A 21,440-nucleotide genomic window follows, 5' to 3' on the forward strand; every position below is an offset into this window, starting at 1 on the left:
TTTAATTCTTTAACAGACAATAAAAAGCTCCAGCCTTTCCATTGTTTTATCCAGCAGTGATGTCAGACCAGGTGGCCTCAGCTCCCTTGGTTTGCCTTTTGCATCAAAACGTTGGATCAGCTTTGTTCTCAAAGGTGGTCAGTCTTTTTCCTCTGTACCTGTGATTGTGAAGGCTCTGTGATGCACCTCTGTGCATGACCCAAAAGCACACCCAGCAAAGTCACTGGTTCCCAAATTTGTGCATGCATCTGTGGCCACCCCCACATGGACACTGTCTGTAGGGCTTGGCTAAATGGGCACTGTAAAAATCAAGTTCAGGTGGAGACAGACGAGCTCTTGAAGCACCTGAACCACTCCTGAACCACCTCCTTGTCTGCCATGTCCCCTTCAAAGACAGAGGAATGCAAAATGTGTGATTTTTGTCTCGTTACTTCCCTGATGTTACTTCCCACCATTCCTACACCTTAAGGAGGGACATGAGATGTCTCTGCCTCTCAGAGTATGCATCAAAGTAATCTTTGCTTGTTCCTTGGACCAGCTACCATCTGTGCAGGCTTTTTTCACCTGAAGTCTTGGCTCTGTAGCAGATCATAGAATCCCAGATTAGTTTGGGTTGGAAGGGACCTCAAAACTCATCCTGTTCCACCCCCTGCCGTGGGCAGGGACACCTTCCACTGTCCCAGGCTGCTCCAAACCCTGTCCAACCTGGCCTTGGACACTGCCAGGGATCCAGGGGCAGCCACAGCTGCTCTGGGCACCCTGTGCCAGGGCCTCCCTGCTCTCACAGGGAAGAATTCCTTCCCAATATCCCATCTAACCCTGCCCTCTGTCAGTGTGAAGCCATTCCCCCTTGTCCTGTCACTTCAGGCTCTTTTACATAGTCTCTACATCTTTTTATACCGTTCAGGTCCTGGAAGGTTGTGACTGATTTTCTGTGCCTCCAGCAGCAGGGATGTTACAGCAGGAGGGCACAGCCTTGCTGTGGCTGTTACCATTCAGGCACTTGTACCTTGTCCTCTGCTCCAGTGGTGCTGTTCCAGGCTCCAGGCTCAGCCTCTCCTCCTCCCCCGCAGATGCATTCCCTCCAGGCACTGCAGTGGCCCCTCAGTGGTTTCCCGGGGCAACAGATCTAGTCTAGCCTAGCTTTAACCCCTTATCTCCTTGGAAGCGTGGAAGCACATTCTGAGTGCTGGCAGAGGTGCAGGGTGAAGCTGGGAGCAGGAGGGTGATCTGGGGTGCTTTTTGTGGCCTCCCTGAGAAGGCAGAGCAGGCAGTGGTTGTGCCAGTGACATGTTTGCGTGTGAGCTGCCCCAGCCCAGGCGTCCCTGTTGTTACTTGGTACTGTCCCAGGTGTCTCAGTCCGTGCTGCAGCTCTCACATGTGCTGGGCATCTCTATTTAATACCTACCTGTGCATGAGGTGAGCCTGAAGGAGCCTCTAGAGGTGCTGGTTCTCCCACCCTGCTGTTTTTGGAAGAAGTGGCAAGTCTGTCATAGCCTGGACCCTTTATTTCCTCGGATCCACAGAATGCAGCACAGCAAGAGGTGACTTGTGCTGCTTCTCTCATGGACACACACGACAATTTTGAGTGGATTGTTGCCATCTGTGTTCTTGGGTCAGTCCAGCACAAAATGCTGATGGTTCCCATGTTCTTTAGGCAAACCTGCCCTTCTGCCCAGTGCTTCTTCTTTACAGCCTTCAAGTGCCATGATTTTCACTTTGAATGCAGATAGCTTGTATGAAATTACCATCTCGCTCTGTGCTGAATATTGTGTCCAGGCTTCTGCAGATGTTAAGACTCCAGTTCTTGGGATTTGTTTTTTTTCATACTTGCATGTTGGGTGTTTTTAGCTTGATTTGCTGCTCTGACCGAGGTGAACCTCTGGCAAAAGCCTCTCCAAGCCCTTCAGACAGGAATGCGGGTGTGTGCTGTAGTGGCTCACTGGGGTTACATTAGTACAAGTACATGTGTTAGGTATTTGATTATACTACTCTTAAATGTTATTTTGCACCTTCTGTATTAAGTTACTGGAACTGAACATTTCATACTTGTTCGGTGTGGTGTTAAATAAGATTCATGCTGGAGCCCTCTTAATTAGGCAGCAGTTGTATATCAGTGAAGCTGGTAAATAAGGATTCCCTTGACAATTTTTAGATTGAATTATGGAGGTATGTCTGACCCATTTCTGATTATTTTTGACAGTAGAGCATATTCATCAAGGCTGTTTAGTGAGGGGAGAGGCTGATGCTGTGAAGGCAGAGACGTTGCCAAGCTTTTCCTGAATAGTTCAGCTGCTTGGCTGTGACCCAGCCACCATGGCAATTAAGGTATTACTGATAAACAAGTGAGGCTGGAGCTGGGTGACAGGTCAGTGCTCTTACACCTCTCAAAGGCAGCCTTGGTGCCCTCACCATTCCGACACAGTGCCTGAGCTCACAGTGGTACCTGTGGTCCTGGGATTTGAATTTATGGAGAACCTGCTGCTGCCCTGCCAGTGAATCACATCCATTTGTTCTGTCACTTTACTCTTCAAGGCAGGGAGGGCTTGGTCAGTTCAGGAGAAGAGGAGATAGGGCAGAGCTCAGCAGGGGCTGCAGCTCCTTCCGAGGGGCAGCTCCAGTCTCTGCTCTCTGTGACAGGGACAGGACCAGGGAATGGCTGGAGCTCTGTCAGGGGAGGTTTAGGTTGGATAGCTGGAAAAGGTTCTTCCCCAGAGGGTGCTGGCACTGCCCAGGCCCCCCAGGGAATGGGCACGGCCCCGAGGCTGCCAGAGCTCCAGGAGCACTTGGACAATGTCCAGGCACAGGGTGGGATTGTTGGGGTGTCTGTGCAGGGTCAGGAGCTGGACTCGATGATCCTTGTGGGTCTATTCCCACTCAGGATATTCGGTCATTCTGTAATTTCCTTGTGGTGTGTTGTCTTGGCCGCTTGTTCCAAGATCTGCTGGTTTCTGTGGCCCCTCCTGGCACACTGTAAATCCCCATGGCCATAGCTCACTGCCCCAGAGCTGGCTTCATACGTCTTCACTGGATCTGTGCTTTTTCCTGCAGTAGGGAAAAGGAGTAACTCTGGCAGTGGTGATTACAGTGGGATCCAGCTGTGCAAATAGCCAAATTAGGGCTCACTTTTACATTAATTGAAATTACTTCCAAGCTCATTCTATTGGTTATCATGTGTCTGTTTGCAGTTGGATGTGATAATTTTTGTTCATACAATAAATGCTTGCAGGCTCCAGTCCCTCACAGCACCAGAGGTTCAGTTGATCATTTGTACATTTAAAGGTGTTTGAAGTTCCTATGTCTGGATGCTTTCTGAGCTAAATATCTTCTGTGTGACACTGGAGGTACCTCCTGTTGAGCTTCAGGAGTTCTTTGTGTTACAGAAGCTTTGCTTTTTTTTTTGCCTGTCACGCACCATTTCATTGCAGAGTGAAAAGAATTACACTTTGGATTTCTCAAGTCCGTGCAGGGTTTCTTTAGCCCAAATACTGAGCCTAATGTGAAGATTTAAAAGGAAGAATGTTTCTTCTCCTGAGCATTTGACGTTCAGGATCTCCCTTTCTTGTCTCATTCTGTGTCCTGGCACTGTAAGGCTGGGTGAGATCCCGCAGCACCATCGTTAATTCGCTTTAATAACTTCAGTCAGATCTTGGAAGAACCTTCCTCAGGAAGAATGGAAATCTGGGAAGCCCAAAGCTGCTTTGCCTGCCCAGAACACCAAGGCTGGAGTACTCATGTCTTTATTTCCAGAGTGATCTTGTTGATATCTCATAAGATATGTTCTCATCCTCTGGCCTTGTCTTTCAGGTATAAAGATGATGTTGACAGCCCTACTGAGGAGAATGGGAAGCAGAAGGTGCTGTACAGCCTGGAGTTCACCTTTGATGCAGATGCCCGTGTTGCCATCACAATCTACTGCCAGGCTACAGAGGAGTTTGTTGGTGGCATGGCCGTGTAAGTCCTGGGCTTGTGGGCACGTGGAGGGCGCAGGAGCTGGGATGATGAGCTGTCAAACACCTCTCATTAATCACCCCTGAGGCAGTGCTGCCACACGTGGTAGAGTGGGAAATTTCTTTTTTTTACTGATAACTTGAATATTACTTTCAATTCCTTCACATAGCCAATATCTTCTCTTGTTCCCTTTTTGGTTTGGTTTCAGGGTGTAGGGAAACCATTCTGTGTGCAACACAGGAGAGGAACTCACAGCTGTATGTTTTGTCAACGATGTGTTCTGTGAAATTAAAAGAACCAACCACCCTTCCCTTCAAATACTACCTATTTTTTTTTCCCCAGATCACCCAATTCTCTGCATTTCTGTGTTCTCTGTGACAGGAGCATATGGGCCACCAAAGTAAAGTTCAGTCTGACATTAACAGAGCCAGTCTGTGAAACTGGGGCCCACCCAAAGCCCATTTTGAGATAAATGCCCAGCTCAGCACTGGCTGTTGGTAGATGGGAGAGGATTTACTTCCTGAAACCCTGTCTGTGTTTCCTGCCATGCACACATTAGTCTTTGGTTAGCTGTGGAAAGAATGACCAAAATGTCATCTGCGGGAACCTTCTCATATCCTGATAGTACATCCCTCCAGGTTTTAAAACCTTTTTATCTAAATCAGCACATTTGAACCATTCCAGTCAACACAGTATCCCAAAAGGCTATGAAAAAATTCCTCTCTGTTCAGAGCAAGGGTAGCTGGTGTGAGTTGGGTACAGGTGAGCTGCTGGTATGGCATGGTGCACTTCCAATGGCCATGGGCCAAAGAATTCCTTTGGCTCCAGGGGTAAAGGAAGATTCAGGCTGCAGAAGCTCTTGGCTTCCTCTAGTAGAGGCTTTTGGCTGACCAGAGGCTCCTGGACATAGTGCTGATGGCTTCTGCAGTGATGCTCTGGAGCTGGGGCTAAACTTTACTTTGGTTGAAAGGACCTGCAGAGGCTTCAGCAGAGAGAAATATCTCTGACAAACCATAACAGGGCTTATTTGTTTTATGCAAAGTATAAACATCCCACTGATGATCAATGAATAGTGTATTTTTGGAAATGAGAATGGCTCAATTCTCCAATCTAGTTATGCATTCCTTCAAACTGGAGGACATCCTGATCCAGAATTTTTGTTTAGGCCCCTTTCCCTTCTTCTGTTGAAGCCTATGGCTGCCTTTATTTTGGGGAGGTAATAAATGAGCTCCTTTTTAAAGTGCTTGAAAATTATCTCTCAACAAACTCTGAATACACTTTCTGTTTAGCTCCAGCTTTTGCTGAGCAGAGCTGAATGCAGCGGGATGCCATAGAAATCCTGATAAAGTTTCCGTGTTCTGTCTCTTAGGTCCTTAGGTTTCCCGTGAATTTAGTGCTAGTGAAGGTGTTGGAATGGCAGCCTTGGAGATTGAAGTCCTCTTTCCCTATCACAGGTACAACGTGGAGAGGTGGCCAGTGTCCCTTGTGCTGCCCTGCAGTGCTCTTGGGTTTTGACCTAAGGAGGAAACCATCCCTGGGCTAATGGGGAGAGCTGAGGGCCTCTATGGCCAGGGTGGATGTATTTACATTGCCAGACTTAAGCCGTGGCTTAAATCAGTAAGGCTTGGTTTAAATCATTGATTTTAATCTTGTTTTCCCCTGTTGGTTTACCCTGAAGGAGAGTTTCATTGTCACTGGTCGGTAGCAATGAAACATCTGCATCTACAGCACAGTGAGCTTCATATCAAACCTTGTGCTGTATTTTCTATGCCACGGTCTGTAAAGAATATCCACTTAGTTTAAAATCTACTTTTCAGACTCCCACTTTTGCATTTTATGCCAAAATGACAATAACCCAAAGTTATTCTAAAAAGAAACATTTAATTTTTATTTTTTTTTTAGCCCACATCTTGAACCTGGCTGTTGGGCTGGAATTGTACCTGAGAATTGTACCTGGAATTGTACCAAAACCAGCAATGTTTGTTCTTGTTGGTTAAACTGCTCACGTTGGGTTCTCAAAAGACTCTCTCGTCAAGCTGTGCCTTGAAGAATAATTGCTTAATAGATTTGCTTTAGTTACCAAATATAACCAACTGTTTCTGGACAGAGAGTTTTGAGCGCTCTGTAGCTCTCCTCTTGGTTGGTTGGTTGGTTGGAGGAAGAAAACACAGGTTTTGGTTCACTTAAGAACACCTGCTTTCTGAAATTCAGTGCCATGCACTGAGCCAGTGACTGTCACCAGTGCTGTTATCTGTCCTTTGAAACTTGTGCAGCAAACATGAACAACCCAATGGCTTTTAAATTAAATTTGAACAATTCCTAGGTAGAGTTTCTGAACACAAACAGAGCTATCAACTTCAAAGAATTTTTTTTAATGTGACTTTTTTTAATCCACCCTGTCCATAGTTCAGTGAGAGAGGGATCTCTGTTAGAGGGCAGAGCTGAAGCCTGTGTTCATGAACCCTCTGCATGAAACCAGGATCAGCAGTGATTTCCCCACTAATGAAAAATCAGCCAGTGGTTCTGTGCTGTCTTGCTGGTGTGGCAGCAGTCCCTGGTGCACTAAACCTTCTAAAAGGTCAGAGCACCCATGTTCAGCTCTTCCTTCCACTTCTGGCCTTTCATTTAATAAATCACATTTTCATTTCTCCGTAATACAGGAATGATGAACTGCCCGTTTCTGCTCTGGGGTGCTTGAACAATAAATGTTATGTAAATGTGGGTGCAGGGGCTGCACCAGAAGCCAGGGAACTTTTTGGAAGGCATGGTCCTGATTTCGTGCAGATGTGTAGGGGGGAAGTCAGATATAAATATAGACTTTATAAGCTGCTTTAATTCAACCCAGGCTATTTTCCCATGTGGAAGTGGCTCCTGCAGCACGTCTTGGGGCCAGTGCAGCTGCCCAAGTAGGCATCTCTGCTTCTCTGGATTTGCTGGCTGCTAGTAAAAACCTTTTGAAGCTCTGATTTCAGCTTTGCAAAGCAATTCTGTAAGGGTAGTGCTGTAATTACTTTGATTTATTCTTTTCAAATTCTAGTGGAAAAAAAAAATCTGGGCTGCATTCTTAGAGCTCTGAGTGGAGCGAGTGCATTTTCAGTGCACTAACAGGAATGCAGCTTTCCCTTGCCTGGGCTGGTGGATTTTCCTTTTCCTCAATCTCTTTTGGTGCTAACAGCTGCATTCATGGAACAAGCATGTGCAAAAGCTGTCCTGTGCATAAATCCAAAACTTCTTCTATTGCAACTGATTGGGATGAAGATGCTCTTTAAAATGCTCTTTAAAACAAAACACCTTTTTTTCTTTTTTTTTTTTTCCACTCTCCTGAATCAACGCTGAACCCTAAAATGGGAGAAACTTTCTGGCCCCCTGTGAAAAGCAGGAATTTTCTCCCAGCTCTCAGCCTGCAGCATGGCTCCTTAGAAGCGCTAAACAAGTTATTCCTGCTTCTCTGCTGGAACAGCCACTGATCCCGATGGTATCAGCCCTCCTGCAAAACTCCTGCCGGGAGCCTGGTTATGGTCATGCAGCTGGGGGTGAGAGGAGGGAGGGAAGGGAAGGAAGGGAAGGTGGCTCTCCCTGAGCAGTGGCTTTGCTCGTTGTGGAGCCTCTGCTCACCTGAGAGCCACAGCGCTGTGTCTTGGGCCTGGCCTTGGATTAGCTGGTTTCCATGACCAAGGGGAAGCCTTTCTGCAAGCCAGGGAGCTCCCTCCTGGAGTTCTTTGGGCTCCATTTAGAAAGCTGGTGGCTTTGTCAGTCCTGTCCTAACCTGTCTCAAAGTGTGTTCAGCAGACTTTCCCAGGTAACTGTGCTGGGAGATAGGCTCATCTGCAATGTTTCCTAGCCAAGATCCTGGGAACATGTAGCTCCCAGCAGCTGCTTGCCTCTTGTCCTGAGCTGTTGAACTCATGGGGAGCTGTGTCATCACTTTTGTGGGGCCACAGATGACCAGCAAGGTCTGGTGAAGGTGATTGTGTTGGTGATTATAAAGGTGTGTTCACCTCTGCAGCCCCATGCCCAGGGGAAGGTACCCTGTGCTTTCTGGTGCTAGTGCAGATATCTGTGGAAGCCTTTTGGATGAAACAGAAATTAGTCTAAATCTGGAGGGGACTGCTCCTCTCACCTTTGAAATGTCTTTTGCCTAGTTACTTTGTGGTGAGAATTCACTCTAAAGGTTAAACACACCAGTTCCCAGAGGATGAGCTAGTGCATGACCCCAAGGGTAACAGAGATCTGTCTATGCCCAAGTCTCTTTAGTGCCAAGGAATTTGCACTGACCTGCTTCTGAACAGCTCAAGACCCCCAGTATCTTCAGTTTTATTTCTTTTTCTGGCTGTGTCCATTTTTTTTACTTTTGGAAATCGGGAGAAACATGGAGATGCGTGAGCTGTACCTCAGCTACTCACTAGTGATTGCCCATAGTGTAATTTCCCTCCAGATAAAGGAGAGGGTGCTCTGCATTGCACTTCTATTGTGGGGCTGGCAGCAGCTCATAGAGAATAGTTAAAAGACTCCCAGTTGTAGCCTGCCTTCTCCTGCAGTAACTGGTTCATGTGTTTGTACCTTAGATACCCTTGGTTTGGGAGCCAAGTGTGTTTTTGGAGCAGGCTGCAGACATTTGTATTCTCTTTTTCTGAGTGCTCCGCTGCCTGTGAATGCATCCCTGCCTTGTCTGGCAAAATCCTGGATGTGCACACCATTAGCCTGCTCCTGGGAGGGCCCCTGGGACTTTTCCAGCTGTAGGTGTCCTGCTGACTAGCAGGAAGGATTGCACAGTTCAAACATGACAGCAGCGGTTCTTTCCTCAGGGGAAGAAGTCAAACCAAGCCTGTAGCTGGAAGCACTTAAAAGAGCCAGATCTGAAGGCATGAGCAATCCAGGAAGATCAGGAACTCATGATAAATATGACGTGAGAGGTTTGAGTCTTGCAGCCCATTCTTATGAAAAATATCTTCCTTTTTGGACAGAAACGATTCTCTCCCATATCCCAGTGCCGTTGCCAAGTTCTATTTTCTCAATATAAAGAGAAAACAGAATGAAAATAGGTCAGTCTAGCTCTGCAATCCTTGCCATTTCCGGCCCTGTGCTGTTAGTGTTGCTGATGTGCAAACGGATTTATTAAAAAAATAAACCCCATTTCCTTGTTTGTTTTGCAATGCCTGCTAAACTCATCCCAAACGTCCTCCCACAGCCTTCTGAGCTGATGGGGGACATGACACTGCAAGGATTCCCTGCTCTGTCCGTGTGTGGAAGTTTGAAGAGCTGGGTCACAAAATGAAGTCCAATGGGTAGCTCAGCACAGGGCTGCTTTCATTCAAGCTCGTGTGGGGGACAGAGGCACTCAGATATTCCTTTGGGTATTTCTTGGCCTCTGTCTGTTCAGGGCCTCTGAAAGGTGCTCTTGCTGCTTTTGGCTGTGGTAATTAATATGAATTCTTTGTGCAAAGATGTCTTCTGTGTGAAGAAATCAGAGGCAAATGCTGGGTTTTGCTAGGAACAAGCCTTTATGGCTTTGATCCAGGCACACACCAGTCCCCAAGGGAACACTCGAGTGTGCAGGGTTCACAGGCTGGAGAGCCAAATTCTATAGATTTCAGCAAGCAGACAAACCCTCTGTCTGTCTTAAGAGTTGTGGCCTTTGTGCCTCTCTGTGTAGCTGTTGTGTGAGCTTTGAAGCCTGGCTGGAGCTGGGAGCGTGGTGCTCCCAGCAGCTGGAGACAGAGCTCTGCAGGGGAACGTGGGCACTGGGCTTTCAGCATGGGGAGGGGGTTGTCTGTGCCTGGCTTGGAGTGCAAACTCGGTCCTGAAGGAAGCAGGAGGGAAGGAGAAGACTCTCAGAGTTTGCAGTGCAATGCCTTAGCACCTGGGTAACCTCCAAGCTCCTTGTGGGAGCCTCTCTGGGGTGGATCTTGTCTAATTCTGACTGAGACCCAGGGCTGTGGCCTTCCTATAGTTTGGTGGTGTTTCTTTGATCAGTAGCCACTTAGAGTTGAAACATTTGCCCAGCTTCCCTCTTCCCCAAAAGCTGATCTGTGGGATCCTGCCTCGGAATGAAAGGGGAATGAGCAGGTGGGAGAGAGAGGAGGAGAGGATGCTTGTTCCACATCACCTCCTGTCCCCTTTGGACACCAGCAGAACTTGACTGACTCCTTCCTCATCACCTGTGAGAGGACATGGAGCTGCCATGTAGTCACAGCCTGTGGCAGTGGCAGAATTGTTTCCTGAGTACCCTCTGAAGCTCTCCTTGTCCTTGGTTCACTACAGATTGCCGTGAAACATGTTTAGCTGCTACTAAAGAAAGAGGACTCTTGTTTTGTCTACAGGCTATTCAAAGCACAGATTCTCTCAGCCATTTCTAGTCAAAAAAGTGTTGCTCTATGCTCTATGCATCCTGCTTTTCCTGAGGAATGGTGTCTGGACAGTGTTCTGTGTAAGTCAGGCAGCCTGGCAAGGATCCTCATGTGGCATTTCTCAGTCAGAGGTCCCAGTGTGCCTGTGGGAACAGGAACCTTTGACTGCCTGAGACAGCCCAGTGCCAGGCACAGCTGAGTGGGAGCACAGCAGTGAAGAGATCTGCAGGAGCTGGGACAGCAACAGAATTTGAACTCTCCTTAGGCAAACTCTAGCCTGGAACTTTTGTCTGTGGAGCTGCTTAGGGTCTGCAGGTGCCACAGTCCAAGTTTCTCCGTGCAGGCACTGAGTGCTTCTCAGCTGACACAGGAAGAGTGAGACTGGGCAATAATTGTAGTTTGTTCCTGTTCTGTCAGAAATCACTGCAGTAGTCACAGGGCCTCTCATCTCCTGGTTCTCCGTTGCACAACTGTCTTTGGAGGTAGAAGGGTTTGACGTGAGGGAAGAAGGAGTCAATGCAGAGTGTAGTTTGCTTTCTGTGAGTAAAGGTGTGTCACGGAGCTCACAGGAGAACGTGGGCTGCATGAACCCTGAGGACAGAGCTGGGGGCTGCTGCTGCAGCCAGCAGTGGGGTGCCTTGGCTTGCTTGTGATTCTCATGCTGCTAGGGCTACCTGAGCAAACAAACAGGTTTAAAATAATGTGACCGAGGATTTCTGTTTGATCCTGACCTTATAGGACAGACCCCTCTCACTCCTCCACCTTCCTGAGCTGCCCGTGGTCACAAGGTGGTTTTGTCCTCCTGTGGATGGAGCCTGGCCCAGAGCAGTCTGAGCAACAGCAGCCCAAACATTCAGCTTTCATACTCCATGCAGAGGGAGGCAGCGTGTTGCTTCTCTGCTGTCCTTTATTTTTTTGATATGTGCTCTCCTTTTCTGTAACACATCTGCACAGCTCTACAGAGCTTCCCTGCTCTTGTTTGCTGTGAGCCCGCAGCAGCAGGGGCAGGGAGTGGATGACTGAATACAGCAGATGCCAGCCAAAGGGGCAGGGGAGGGGTAGAGCCCCTTAGGCCCTGATATGCAGGAGATCTGCTGTGAAACAGCTTGTCAGGTTTCCCTCCTGTGTAGTGCAGGGAGTGTTGGCTTGTGCAGAGCCTTTGCATCACATTGGAAGGGTGATCCATTTCTGTGAGTCAGTCAGGGGTCATCAGACTTCCAGAGAACTCACCAGCCCACTGGCTGGAGGTGTTCAGAGTTATCTGGGTGTTCAGATCCAAGTCTGACGTGTTTTGGCAGCGGGGGCCAGGCAGTCACACAGTCCGAGGCATAAAGCTCGCTTGGGGAAGCCTCTTTAATAATTTTGTCCTACTCTTCAGCTCAGAAAATCTATGTGCCTGGTTTATTTCTTTTCCCAGGGACGGTGAGAGCAGCAAGTCAATGTGAGTATTATTCTGCCCTGTCCTCCTTGGAAGAATGGTATTTGTTTTTCTGTTGCAGACTAGTTTGGGTTTCTGGTGCTGTAAATGCAGGTCCTCCAGCATTCCTGGCACTCAGCGGCATCATGTTTACACCCCTTTCCCGCCTCCACTCTCTCCTCTGCACTTTATTTCCAGTAAGTTCCTGACTTGCTGTCACCTCAGATAAGTCACTCTTCCATCCCCTGCTTTCCCAGCTGTGGAGGGAGAATTGTGCCTCTCTGCAGAGCTGGGAAGCTTTGAGAGTGCCACAAAAGGAGCTAGATACAGGCTTGCTCTATTCATTGTGCTTGACAACTCAGTAAATAAAACTTCACTCAATTGCTCGCTCTGTAATTCACATATAAAAGACCTGTCATTCTGATCTCCCCCACACCATGCTTGAAATGCAAAGGATGGAGTGAGACCTTCTAGTAAAGCAGCACAATTTCAGCATGGTACAGAATGGGCTCTGGGGGTATTGTCATAAATATCTTAATGCACCTGCCTTGACAGGAGGAGCAGAGTGCGCTTGGTGAACCTGCCCTTTGTCATGACCTTCCAGCATTTAACGTGGATCTTGTGACCCTTGACCTTCTGGATCCTCAGAGGGTGCAGGAGCTGTTGTAGCTTTCCAGAGAAAGGCAGAGGATTTTCCTGTAGAACTGGAGCCTGTCTTGTCGCTGTGCTGAGGGAAGATGTTGCTGCAGTGTCTCTTGGGCAGGGCTTCTCTCACCTTCTCTCCAGTTTGTCAGTGTGCTCTGAACGCAGTTGGTAATTTGACAAGAAAGGCTTTGGTGGTAAAGGCAGCTTCAGCGGTTCCCACCCTGCTTTGGGGTTCACTGCCTCCTCTCCTGTGCCAGAATTGGGAGAAGCTGTGCACATCCAGCTCAAGACATCACTCTCTAGAAGCGGGGAGTGGGCAGGGAAATGTCTCCTGGGGAGGACAGCAGCAGGTGGGCTCAGGGTGCAGAAGGTGGTGGATGCAGCTGTGGTCCCATTGCAGAGGTTTATCCCAGCCTGGCAGTGCTGGTGTTTCAGTGACAAGCTTTGGGACAGTGGCTCTTCTCTGGCTGCTGGGGCGGTGTTGGTAGCCCTGGAACACCGCTGGGGAAGCACAGGAGGGATTGAGGAGAGGATTGGAATGGCTTAGCAGGATGGTGGAAGCCAAGCAGGGTTTCCCACTGTGGAGCTGTCCCACGGAGGCACAGGAGAGCTTTTGGAACCATGCTGGGTTGTCCGTTCCCAGTGTTAGGTCATAGCTCGTTCTTCCAGGGTTTCCTGCAGAAGTCAGGACTGTGCTGGGCTTATAGCCAGCGTTGCCTAGGCCATGGAATTAGGGAGCAGGCCTTTGCCAAGCTGCTGCACCCCCCTGTACTCCAACACCAGGCAGGTCAGTATGGACACAATCAGACCTTGCCTGTCTGCGCTGCTTTCTCTTTCCTGTGCTCACCTTCTTGCTTTGACCTTTCCCTTCCCTCTTTGTGTCCCCACTGAATGGCTGCCAGCCCCTGCCAGCTCTGCCCTTAGAGCTGCCACTTGTGATTCCTGAAAGGCCGACGGGCGGGAGCGAGCGAGAGCCGAGCAGGGAGCAGCCATTTGTTACAGCCAGTTTTCTTTTCCCCCTTCCTTCAGCTACAGCACAAAGAATCCCTCTCTGCAGTCCGAGACGGTTCATTACAAGCGAGGGGTAAGCCAGCAGTTCTCCCTGCCTTCCTTCAAGATTGATTTCTCCGAGTGGAAGGACGATGAGGTAAGTGTCTGCTCAGTGTCCCCTTCTTTCCGCACCCTGTTGTCCCAGAGGCCTCTGTTCAGTGCCATGAAGTTGTGGCTTGATGACACTTTCTCCCAGCTCCTCCGGTGTGTTTTGTAGGTGCTGCCCTGGGAGGAGCAGTATGGGAACTTGGCAGGCAGGTCAGGCCAGCTGGGAGGAAATCAGGAGAAGGGACTTTTGATATCACTGATCAGCTGATTTCGGAGGGAGGCTGCAGAGATTGACTCTGGAGCTTTTCCTGGGAAACCTGCTTTCCTTGGCCTTCCTCTCCCTGCCAGCCAAAGAACTTGTGGGAACAAATGTCTGTCATGATCTCTGTTTCTGTGGGTTTTAGTTTTAAGATTTTGGGGGTTTTTTGGGTGCTCCTTTAAAACAATGGTCTCCAAAGTGAGGTGCATGCAATACAATTCATCGAGGTGTGGCAAGGACTTCAGAAATACATGTGCATAACCCACAGATGATAAACACACGTGTATTGGGAATATGTGCTCAAAACACATTACTGATGGGATGGATAGTCAGAATAGTCAGGAGACCACTGCTCTGGAAGAGTCCTGTTCTGTTAAAGGGCCACATCCTGCCCTGTTATCTGTAGCAGTGCAGTGTTGTGAAGGGGTATTCTCCTTCTGGGCATCAATGCTGAATAAGGGAAGATTTTCCTCTTCTTAATTTAACCCATAACTGCAAATAGACCAAGGCTTGGTTTTAATTAAGCTTTGTGGCTTTTCTACATACCAAGATTTGTGGAGTCCTGTTAATTTTGGTATCTTTGGTATCTGCAAAATTCCAACATGGGCAGTAAGTCTTCAGTTTCTGAGCCTTAAAACTTTGGCCCAAGGGCTTCCCCTGCACATGGCATAGGGAAGGAAAGCCTTGTGGAGAATTGTGGTAAGAGATTTCAAAGGCAGAGTAGTTGTTCTGTAGCTGCTGCTGATATATTTATTTCTATGGACCCCTCTCCCAGGAAGTGCACACTGATAATGGTGTTCATTTCTTGACCAAAGCCTGTGAAAGTGTATTGTGTATGTGAACCTTGGTAGGTAACTCTACCTATTAAAAAAGAGAAATAGAAAAGAAGGAAAAAAGGCGGGGGGGGAAGTAATCTTTCATGTATTTGAAAGATTGAATAGCTATTGTCCTGAAGTGACAGTTAAACTATAATCAGTCCCGTGCCTTAACAAATGCCGTGGTGGTTACCAAGAGCCTGCAGAGTCTGGTCTCCTGATGTCTTGGCTTCTCTGCCAATAGATGATTTCACAAGTTCAGCCTACAAAAGCCTGGAAGAGCTGCTTTTCAATCCCTTCTGTTGTCTGAGAGCTCAGTTCTCTTTCTTCTTAAAGAATTGAGAAGCTTAATTTTCACTTTTGTTCCTGTCAGCAAGGTTTTAACTCAAGTACTAAAGTCATATCCCTTTGACAGCTTAAAGGAAAAGTGACCTTCCAGCTCTTTTTGCTTGTTCTGCTGCATCCTCTGTCTCCTCTTTTTTCCATTGGTGTTACTGGGAGCTGGAAAAAATGTGGAACAAGCTCTGTGATTCCAAAGAGTTTCCCCTCCCATGTCAGCTCTGTGTTACATACTGGTCCATTTCCTAAATCTTCCTAACTGGCCACCAAAATGCAGCACTTTTATCTGAGACAGCTGGCAGTGTCTTAGCTGTGTACAACTGACGTTTCAGACTTCTCTCCAGCTTTGTTATTGGTGTTGTTCAAAACCCCCAGATTTATTTCATATTTTTGCTGAGTGTAGTACTCGGATATGACGTAGGTCTTGACTGGGGAAGAAGGGAAGCTGATGTTATGTTGGGTTGCTCTGTGAAAAGCTTTATAAAAGTTTATTTTATCTTCTTCATTTACTGATTTGCTTGGAAATGATGGAGTGGCTTGTGTCGAGTGAGTTGTGTTCAGGGCCCTAAAAATGGAAATGTGAAATGGTGCCTTAAAGAGGCCTTTTGTTCGAGAGCCCTGGAGTTTATATGGTAAAGCAGCCTCAGTTCTGTGATGTGACTTTCCCTTCACATGGTTTATCTTTTGAGGGTCTGGAGCAAGTCAGGCTGCAAATGATGTTGGAGTTGTGGCAAAGTGGTGGAAGCCCCAAAGCTCCGTCTGAATGCTGCTGCAGCACCTGCAACTGGGGCTCAGTTTTCCTGGAGAAACTGAAAACAGATTACCTGGAGCACCAGGGATTAATAACATCTCTTTTTTCAGTCTTGGCAAGAGATGAGACAGAACATCCAAGTTGGTAATTAACAAAAAATAACAGAAATCCAGTCCCTGAGCCACTTCCATTCCTGGCTTAGGACAGTGTTTGTAAGGTTGCCTTTCCTTGTATTTCTGGGATGACACGGGGCTTTTGATGTGCTTTAATGAAGTGTAGGGCAAAGGGGGAAACTGAGACTGTTTCCTTTGCACTCCAGTTTTCACTCTCACCAATTAGAAGCTCAAGGACCTGCATTTCATAACGTGCCGAGAGATGAAAATCAGTCCGGTGTTTCCTTAAAGTGTTGTGTGAGCTTGAAGTTTTGCAGATTTTCCTCTGATGGCTTCAGGAACTTCATACCAGAGCCAGGGTCACTTTGTGGTGTTGGGAGCACAATGTGCTGCTGTGCTAAAGCCAATATATCCTGTCCTATGTAGGCAAAATTGTGGCACTGGATGTATTTTGAGAAACTCGTCCTACTACAAATCACTCAGAAGGCTTTGAGGACACGTGAATTAATTAGAATTAAATACCATTTGGAATTCGAACAGAGATCCTTTGCCTTGCCTGGCTGGTGTTCAATGCCAGTGTGTGTATGTTGTAGTTGATTCCCTTTTCAAGTTGGTGCCTGGAATTTTAAATCCTCCTGCTCTGTCGTGTCCTTTTGAGACCAGGAGCTGGGGGTCTGTCAGAAGGGTCCTTCACTGAGCTACCATGATCTCCAGTGTTGTCTTCAGGCAAGTCTGGTGTGAATTGTGTAACCTCAGCTCATTTCTTTCCCTCAGCTGAACTTTGACTTGGACCGTGGCGTGTTCCCTGTGGTCATCCGGGCAGTGGTGGATGAAGGGGATGGTAAGAATTGATGTTCTGTTCCCATGGTCTTCTCCTGGCTCTCCCTGAGCTTATGTGACCCTTTTCAGGACTGGCCTCCTTGGGGAGCCTTTCCAGGATAAAAATATTTCAGGAGTTCACCATAACTTCCCTTTATTAAAAGGGCCAAGCTAGCCACATAAAAAACATGCTTTCAAAAATAGTCTTCCTTTTTTTACAGGAAAAATGGCCAGGTATTTAGTGTTGGAATAGTGTTTAGGAAAGCTCCTGGCTCTGCCACCAGTGTCAGGCACAAGTTAGAGCAAATTCCATCCTTGTTTGTTGGGTTTTGCATTTGCAGTTGATAGGTCACCCAAGGAGGGTGGAGCTGGGCTTCTCTCCCTTTTGGAAGGGTCAGCTGTCTTCCTAAAAACCTAGAAATGGGCAGAGAAAAGGAGGTGGCATTAAAATACTCAGGTCACTCTTCAGCCAACTGCAGCTTCATTCAGCAGTTTGAAATTATGCTTTTTCTGAGGATGTTGAATGGTTATAATAAAAGAGCATAACCTTTCAGGAGAAATAATTGTTGATTATTTAAAAATAATAACTAATCATAATTTGTAATTATGATTAATTTTTTATTATTTTTAAAGCACACTGCTGTTTTGGAGAGGGTAGTCTAGTGAATTTTTAGATTATTACTCACCTTACATGGTATTTCCCTTTGGGGATGTGTGCTTTGGGGCTCATCTGGAGTGTCAGCAATGAACAGGGCACAAGAAAGTAACATTTTCTTTGAAACTGGGGACTTTTATAGTCAGCAGCACCAGCATTTCATTTCTGTAACTTTCTGTACAAAAATTTGAGATAATTGGAAAAGAAAAAATCCATTGTTGATCACATTGTTCAGGTCAGTCGCTTGCTCAGTTTTTTGCGTTGTAGATGTGAAAAAGCCCAGAAACTCATTACATTATTTTACAGCCTTCCAAGCAGACAGAAATAGAACTGAATAAGCCAATTTAAAGTGTGACTAACAAAGCACAGTGCAACATAAAGGAAATTACTTCTAAAGTGTGTCTATTTTTAGCGATTTCAGGCACCATTAGTAAAATCGACATATATGTGTATTTCTTGACCATAAATATAAACCAGCTTCCTCTGTTTATGGAACTTTTGGCAAGGTGTTTATACTCTCTAATGTTGGGCATGTCTAGAAGGATCAAAAATAGAACAGGAGGCAGTATGGGAAGCATACATTTATGCACATACCGTGCCCAGTCTTAGCCAATAATGTACTCCCATCTATTTTAATAACCTAGAAAACCGACTGCTTTTAAATCCTCTCCTGGAAAGAATTTCAGCACAAAAATGTGTGACATTTGAGCGAGATTTGAGGAAATTGTGTATTTTGGTTCTTTTTTTTTTTTTTTAACTAATGGGACTGCAGGGAGCTGGCATGGTGTGTTTGCAGCACCTGGAAAATTACAGCTGGCCTGGAGCCACTTGTGTTAAATAAGGTTGAATGTAAATTAAAATAGCAGTCAGGGAGATGCTGGTTTGGACTGAACTCTGCCATGGCTTGCAGTGTTAGCCCTGCCCCGCTGCTGCCAGTGGGATTGTTCCCAGGGAGAGGCACAGCACAGGAAGGAAAGGTGCTGCACAGAGCAGGTCACACCACTCTGGCCACACACACACTCCTGGAATGCACAGAGGATAGGAATTGTTTCCTCTTCCCTGTCCGTTCAGAGGGAAAGGACCTGAATTTTGTTTAGCCTGAGAGACAGGGCAGCCTTGCTCTTGGCTGGCAGTGAGAGGAGCAAACAGATGAATTCTCAGTTTGAACCCCCTTTTCTGCATTTCGCTGTGTTCCTGATTCCACCCAAATTGCCATGACCAGCCTGAGTTACCCAGCAAATCTGCAGGCAAATCTCCCCTCTCACATACAGCTGTTTCCAAACATGCTCTGTGTGCTGTAGTCCAGGGAACGGTTCCTCTGTTGTCTCTGCTGTTCTGGGAGCCCACAGGAAGCTTCCCTTCCCTTCCCTTCCCTTCCCTTCCCTTCCCTTCCCTTCCCTTCCCTTCCCTTCCCTTCCCTTCCCTTCCCTTCCCTTCCCTTCCCTTCCCTTCCCTTCCCTTCCCTTCCCTTCCCTTCCCTTCCCTTCCCTTCCCTTCCCTTCCCTTCCCTTCCCTTCCCTTCCCTTCCCTTCCCTTCCCTTCCCTTCCCTTCCCTTCCCTTCCCTTCCCTTCCCTTCCCTTCCCTTCCCTTCCCTTCCCTTCCCTTCCCTTCCCTTCCCTTCCCTTCCCTTCCCTTCCCTTCCCTTCCCTTCCCTTCCCTTCCCTTCCCTTCCCTCTATGACTCCTTCACAAACTCTTGTCTCCTGTCACCTTGTTTTTCTGAGTTTTTTAAAGTCCTTTGATTGTTCATAAGATGGAGTCAGTCTTTTTAGCTTCTGTACAATATTAGGAGCAGTTTTTGCCTTTTCTCACACGTGTAACATAAACAAATCCTTTGTTTTTCATTCCCTGTCCTTTGTTTGCATATTTCTAACCTGAAAACAATCATAACTGACAGCTGGTCTGGCCATTCGGCTGGGAGGTGAGAACTCCAGAAGCCAATCCACAGCCAGACCCCCAAATGTATAAAAAGTAAGAAATAAACAGGCAGAGGGGCTCTCGGCCTTGGCTCAGCCTTGGGCTCTCTCGGAGGAACTCTCTGCCCTGCCAATCTCTCGTCTCCGTGTGCTTTGCGTGTGGCGATCACAGTCTCCCATTTCCACATGATGTGTCTGAACAGGATTCAGGAAAAGGATCCAACCAGCTGGAGCTGAACAGACCCTGAGAGTCCTGAGTGAGAGGCTGGGATTGTACCTCGGCTCCTCTTCTCTCTGTCTGCTGAAGGAGCCAGGAATGCAGACCTGAAACCTCTGACAGCCCCTTCCCATTGCTGTGGGATTAAGAGGGAACCCTCAAGTTTGGAAGAGGGAAAATGCTTGTCTTTGGGGAAAGCTGGACAGAGATGTTTCTGAAGTGTCTGAAGTCGCTATGAGAAGTAAAGGTTTTATAAGCATGTCTGACTAGAGTGAAATAAAATTACACATAACAGGGCTGGAAATGCAGCCAATTGGTTAAACCAGATAGGTCTGTGATAAATTCACGTAATTGAGCCCAGGAATTTCAGGGGACAGGAGAATCCCACTGAGGGCTTTGTTTTACTGTTCCTTTCCAACCTCTGCTAACAAAGTGGGATAGTTTGGAGCACCCAGGACAATGAAGGCACGGTTTTGTAGGGCCCACCACAGAGCCCAGTAGGGTTTTGCTCTTGCTCTGTTCTGAACCAACCTGATGACAATATAAGAAAAGTTCTAAATTCAGGAGAAGGTGAAAATAGAACAGATTGTAAAATCAGAAATTGTAAATGGACTAAAATTCAACTCAGAGTACTTTAATGCTTGTGCTGCTTGAGAGGTTTAACCAGTTCTGCCCTTTTTCTTTTTGCAGTGGTGGTTGAGGTCACTGGTCATGCCCATGTTCTTCTGGCTGCATTTGAAAAGGTAAATGAGGGTTTGTTTTAATTCCTCTGTCCCTGTTCTTGTGTATGTAAACATTTCCACAGGTCATTAGTTTGTATTTATATAACACTTGGCGCAGCAGAGTCCTGGCCTGTGACTGGGGCTCCTGGGTGCTGCTGTAGTACAGAGAATGATTTGCAGCAGCTCCTGTGCAGCCTGTAATTATCATTTGTACCTGAGCTGCTCACTCAGGGAACAGCAGGGGTGTTTCCTGTGTGTGGAGAGCGTGGAAGGTGTTGGCCGTGGCTGTTGCCATGCAGTTTCCCAGGCCTTCATGATTTTTGCAGAGCTGGATCTGCTGTGTGCAGACCCTGTTGCACCATTATTAGGCCTGAGTTTACACACAGGACCAAACCCTCTTGGAGGGATTGGGATGCATCCTGTGTAAAGGCTGAGTTCCACCGCTTTTGAGCGGTGTGTTTGATGTAACTGACCCTGCCTGCATGGTAACGCCAAGCCATGTGCACAAGCCTTGATAACAAACTCTCTTCCCTTGGTGGCTGGACCCTGAAAACAGTTCCAATATCCATAGCTGGACCCATCCATAGCATAACCCTGTTGTGTCTGATTGTGGTGGTACTGCAGACACATTTTCTGGGCAGGTGATACGTGTAGTGACATGCTGAGGTGAGGCAAGAGGTGCTGGAGCAGAGCTGGAAATGTAAAAGGGAGCAGCATCAGTGCTGTGCTGTTGGAAATTCCCCACTTCCCAGCTGGCAGGTGGCTGACTGCTGTGTCTCAATCTGCCTGGTTCCTGCCAGGTGCTAATTCTGCTCCTTCGAGGTGGATAGTGGGGATGGTGACAAGCTGAGTCAGAGGGCATGGCAAGCACAGTCAGTCCTAAGGAAGCATATGGCTGGAAGATGCTCTAAGTGTTCTAGGTTGCTTTTTTTGTTGGACTTGGTCTGTGAAGAAAGCGAGTTTTCCCCTTTTAGGAAGGCTGTTCGGAGCACTGGCTTTGTGGGTAGCTTTACTCCTGGCAATTGGGCATCTGTCAGAAATGAGTTGGAGTCAGCTGCGACACCCCTAGGACCAGGGCAGGAATGTTATTGGAGTTTCCTCTGGCTGATATGAAAAAACAACACACTGGAGTCCTTCAGTCATAGTTCAGCCACTTCTTACCTCTCATCTTCCACTGAATGCTTCAAACAAGATTAAAATCTCCCTTTTAATGAACAGTCACAAGGCAAAGTACATGTTGAGTTCCTCATCCTCCCTGTTTGGTTAAAATATATTCTCCCATCCTTAAAGTAATTGCAGCTTTTGAAGTGTAGGTCCATAAATCCAGGGGAGGTCCTTGATAAATGAGCACTGCTGATCCCCAGAGCTTGTTCAGA

The 21,440-nt window shown here is 47.2% G+C and overlaps 1 protein-coding gene across 4 annotated transcripts in view; it reads left to right on the top strand.

The window, feature by feature from the left end:
• MGRN1 (mahogunin ring finger 1) overlaps positions 1-21,440 on the top strand; it is a 49,007-nt gene that overhangs the window by 12,240 nt on the left and 15,327 nt on the right. For all 4 annotated transcript variants that reach the window (XM_040078808.2, XM_040078805.2, XM_040078809.2 and 1 more), the window contains exons 4-7: positions 3,808-3,954; positions 13,390-13,507; positions 16,510-16,576; positions 20,033-20,085. In XM_040078808.2, coding sequence (XP_039934742.1) covers positions 3,808-3,954; positions 13,390-13,507; positions 16,510-16,576; positions 20,033-20,085 — 385 coding nt within the window. The remainder of the gene's footprint in view (positions 1-3,807; positions 3,955-13,389; positions 13,508-16,509; positions 16,577-20,032; positions 20,086-21,440) is intronic.

This window comes from Hirundo rustica, chromosome 15 (genome assembly GCF_015227805.2).
Source record: "Hirundo rustica isolate bHirRus1 chromosome 15, bHirRus1.pri.v3, whole genome shotgun sequence".
Taxonomy (NCBI): Eukaryota; Metazoa; Chordata; class Aves; order Passeriformes; family Hirundinidae; genus Hirundo; species Hirundo rustica.